The sequence below is a fragment of the Carlito syrichta genome, unplaced genomic scaffold (assembly GCF_000164805.1).
Source record: "Carlito syrichta isolate Samal-C Ts95f unplaced genomic scaffold, Tarsius_syrichta-2.0.1 Scaffold305642, whole genome shotgun sequence".
Classification (NCBI taxonomy): domain Eukaryota; kingdom Metazoa; phylum Chordata; class Mammalia; order Primates; family Tarsiidae; genus Carlito; species Carlito syrichta.
In genome coordinates, this window is record NW_007249738.1 from 1,080,874 (window position 1) to 1,084,790 (window position 3,917).

The following is a 3,917-nucleotide window of genomic DNA, read 5'->3' on the forward strand; positions in this document are numbered from 1 at the left end:
CCATGGTACCCCTGGGAACATGGGCCCCGTCCCATGGGCTGGACATTTTGGATGAACAAAGACGGCATGATGACGAAGGTCCTTTTTTTAAGTGTAGGCCAAACAAAGCATGTCTGCAGGATGGAGCGTGCCCATAAGCTGGCGCTTCTGCCCTGAGACCGGCACCTTGTCTGGCTTGGCCCGTCTATGGGACCCTAGCTGATCCCTTCCAGTCATCCCGTCGGGGCTGTGTCCTCACTTTCCCACCTGGGTCTTGACCCCGGGGAGCCCCTCCCAGGTGGCACCCAGCATTCGGAGGGCACCTGGATGCACCAGCCTTGGGAAACCCTTCTGCATTTTCCCCAGTGTCAGTGTGACCAGCACAGGGAGGGAAGCGACCAGCAAATGGGGCAGCCGGGGAAGCAGCATTCTCAGGGACGCCATGGGCTTTCGCTGGACTAATAATAACTGGGGGGCAGACTGCTGGATTATTTCAGTGGACACACTGCGAGGCCCTGAGTGGCCTTGCTCTGGCCAGCATCTGGGACCCTGCCGGTTGTTAAGGTGACCCCTCTGGAAGCTGAGAGCATAGCAGTGGGGGCCTCTAGTTCTGCCTTGTCTGCGTTAGCTTTGGTGACTCTCACAGGTGAGCCGGGAGCAGAAAGAGCCTGGTCTTGGAACGAAAACTTTGCAGCGGAAAATCCATAGGGCTTTGGGTGTCTTTGCTTTCTCTCACTTTTCTCTTGGCTTCTGGTCTTCTCTCACCTCCTCTCAGCCCACCCCACCCCAGCACAGCAGGAAAGTAGTGATGCCAGCACCTGGGAGGCTTAGGAGGCTGGAACCGGTGAGCACGCGGGGGCGTCTGCTCCCGCCTCTCATGGCCGGACGCGGTAACGGATGGGCACGTCGTGTTCCGGCTGCATGAGCCCGAAGCCATACCTGCTGAGGTCGAACTCGGGGATGGCCATATCCTCGCCGACCAGCTCCAGGTCCAGGTGCGCCAGCACAAGGAACACAAACCTGGGGAGAAAGGCCAGCATGAAGGAGGGCAGGAACAGTGGCTTCCTCCTGGGGCTGACCTTGACTCCCACTCTGAGGACAGCAGCAGAGGGGGAGGGAGAGGTCCAGCAAAGGCCCCTGGGCATCTGCCAGCCCCTGCAAGACGAGGCAAGCCTGAGGATGAGCGCTGGAGAACGAGCTAGGTGCAGACGTGGCCCGTGTTGCTCCACGGCAGAGCATTTCAGAGCCAGCGCGTGGTTCCGGCTTCCCTCCTTCCCTGCGGGATTCACACTGAGACAGTGGAGGCCACAGCTAGAAAGAGTCTTGCCTTGAGTCTCTGCATGGAGGGGCACAGTCCCCCAAGCCCACGGCCAACACTGTGGGAGCGGGAGCTAAGCCTTCGCTGGTTTAAGCCACTGAGACCTGGCAGTCGCTTGTCACAGCAGCGGAGCTGAGCTCGTGCGGATGAATACAGCAACTTTCCCGGCTCCCCTGGCTCCTCCTCCTCATCCTCTCTTCCTCTAGACTCTTGGAAGCTTCACTGACTGTCCTGGCCAGAGCTGCTGCCCACTCACAGGTGTCTGTGTGACATTAGACACAGACACCGCTCTCTCAAGACATCTTACGGCTACCTCTGAGAAAACAGAGCAGCGGCGCAAGAATGAGCACTCTCTACTGCCACCTTCTGGAAAACTGTCATAATGCATACACAAAGCCGCTGTGGCCATGATGTCATCATCATCCATGTCCCCACAAATGTGGGGCCAGCCCGGCAGATGTTAACGTGCCTGCCTCGCCGCCTTGTTTTACTCACCACTGTCTGTGTTCTGAAGGGCAGGAGAGTATTTTTTACCACTCTTGTTCCACCCCATCCCCCTACCCCAAGCCAGCTGCCTCGTGCAAAGGCTGAGCAAACGGCAGGGATTCTTGAATTTTATCGAAGAGGGAAGACCAGAATAGAAGGAAGATGACATGCTGGACAGGAGATCTGGGCTGTGCCACTCATGGGTGTGTGGCCCTCACCGTGTCTTTTCCACTCTGGGTCTTGGTTCCCCAGGTCAAAGAGGGGAGAGGTAGGATGGGTCCCTTCCGGCTCTGAAGCTGGAGGACACCAGAGGGTGAGTTTCTGTGGGATGGGGCTTTTGTGCCTGCACTTGGATTTGAACCCTGGCACCTCCACTTCCTAAGAGCATGTCCGTGGCAAGTGATTTGACCCATCTAGACTGCGACTTAGTCGGATACCTACCCAGCAGGGTTTTCATAACAATTAAGTGAGATAAAAAAGATATCAACCAATGAGTCAGTTTATTGAAACACAGTATGCCAGATACCAGCTAGGCACGGAGGATCCCCGACCTCTTTTCATCTGTCCAAAACCTGGATGAGGTAGGATGTACCAACAGTTCTGCTCTAGCCCTTGTTTTGAACAGGTGGATTGGTTCCAACATGATTGATATATAAGGGCACAATTTGAGCATAATGTGGATTTCACATTTGCTCATGTGCCAGTGCATTTGCAAGAAACACAAGGTACATACAAAAAACTGCAGAAATCCACAAAACATACACACACCTAAACATGTTTTGTGATCACGTTTATCACTTACATACTTGCATTTATTACATTAAATCCTTACATATTTCTTAACCATGTAACATGTGTAAACCTGTACTACCATTTTTTATCATATCCTTGTCTTTTTCTTTTTAATGTGTCACTGATAAGGTATTTAAGTGTTGGGCCCAGCTCCCTTTTCCCATACCGCGTGTGGTTTTCATGGCGTGATTTCACATGGCAAGGTGATTTTTTTTTTTTTTTTTTTGAGTTAGCATCTCACTCTGTCACCCAGGCTGGAGTGCAGTGGCACGCTCACAGCCACCACAGCCCTGACCTGCTGGGCTCAGGTGATCCTTCCGCCTCAGCCTTCCAAGTACCTGGAACTACAGGCGTGCACCACCACACCCAGCTTTTTTTATTTATTATGGAGACGACGTCTTGCCAAGTTGTCCAGGCTGGTCTCGAACCCCTGGCTTCAGGCAATCCTCTCACCTCAGCCACCCAGAGTTCTGGGATTACAGGCTTGAGCCACTGTGCCCGGCCTAGCAAGATGATTTTTTAGGAATACATATGAACTATATTATGTTTATAATCAGCTGTATTATGCTCTCCATTTTATTGTTGAGAAAATGAAGGCCAAAGGGTTAACGTACTCATTCACTTAACATAATGCCTGCACACTAATAATAATGTTAATAATTATGGTAATAATGAACATTTATCAAATGCCTACAATGAGCCAGGCAGTGGATTAAGAACTTAGAAAGATCCAATTCATTATCCTGACACCCTGGGATGTAGTTATAATCAGAACCCCCATTTCACAGCTGAGAAAATAGAGGCTCAAAGGTCACCCATCTGATGATCACACAGGAGCTGGACAGAAGGACTGGGCAGATTTCATAACTCCTGGTTCAATCAGTCTGATCTTGGGGGCCAAAGCTCATAGAATCCAGAAAAGAGAATTTTGAGGTTGTTGGCCCCCACGGGCGTTAAAAGAACCAAGCAGGAACAGGGAAGTCTGGCCAGTTCCTGCCTTAAGGTTTTGCGCATGCCACAGCAGCTGCAGATGGACAGCTATGGTCAGCTGGATGGTATTTGGTATTCAGTGTTTGGTATTCGGACAACAGTCTTGGAGGGAGGAGCCTGCTGCCAGATCTGAGTATTTCCAAATAAATCAGAAATCTGGTTTTTTACATGCGCTCTTGTGATTTTTAAGTTAGCACACATATTTAAAACCACAAATAAGAGGAATCTGTAGGTAAGAGATGGCTCAACGGATGTCCAACTAGAGTCTCTGCCCTAAACCATTCTCTGGGACGTGCCCCTCAGTCTCAGGAGGGAAGAGTGCGTGCCAACCAGAGGGAGTAGGAGCGTCCTG

General features: G+C 51.5%; 1 protein-coding gene across 1 annotated transcript in view; it reads right to left on the reverse strand.

The window, feature by feature from the left end:
- Positions 1–795: 795 nt before the first annotated feature.
- PTGIS (prostaglandin I2 synthase) overlaps positions 796–3,917 on the reverse strand; it is a 47,630-nt gene continuing 44,508 nt past the window's right edge. Inside the window, exon 11 of the mRNA XM_021714402.1 lies at positions 796–1,029. Coding sequence (XP_021570077.1) covers positions 855–1,029 — 175 coding nt within the window. The 3' untranslated portion in view covers positions 796–854. The remainder of the gene's footprint in view (positions 1,030–3,917) is intronic.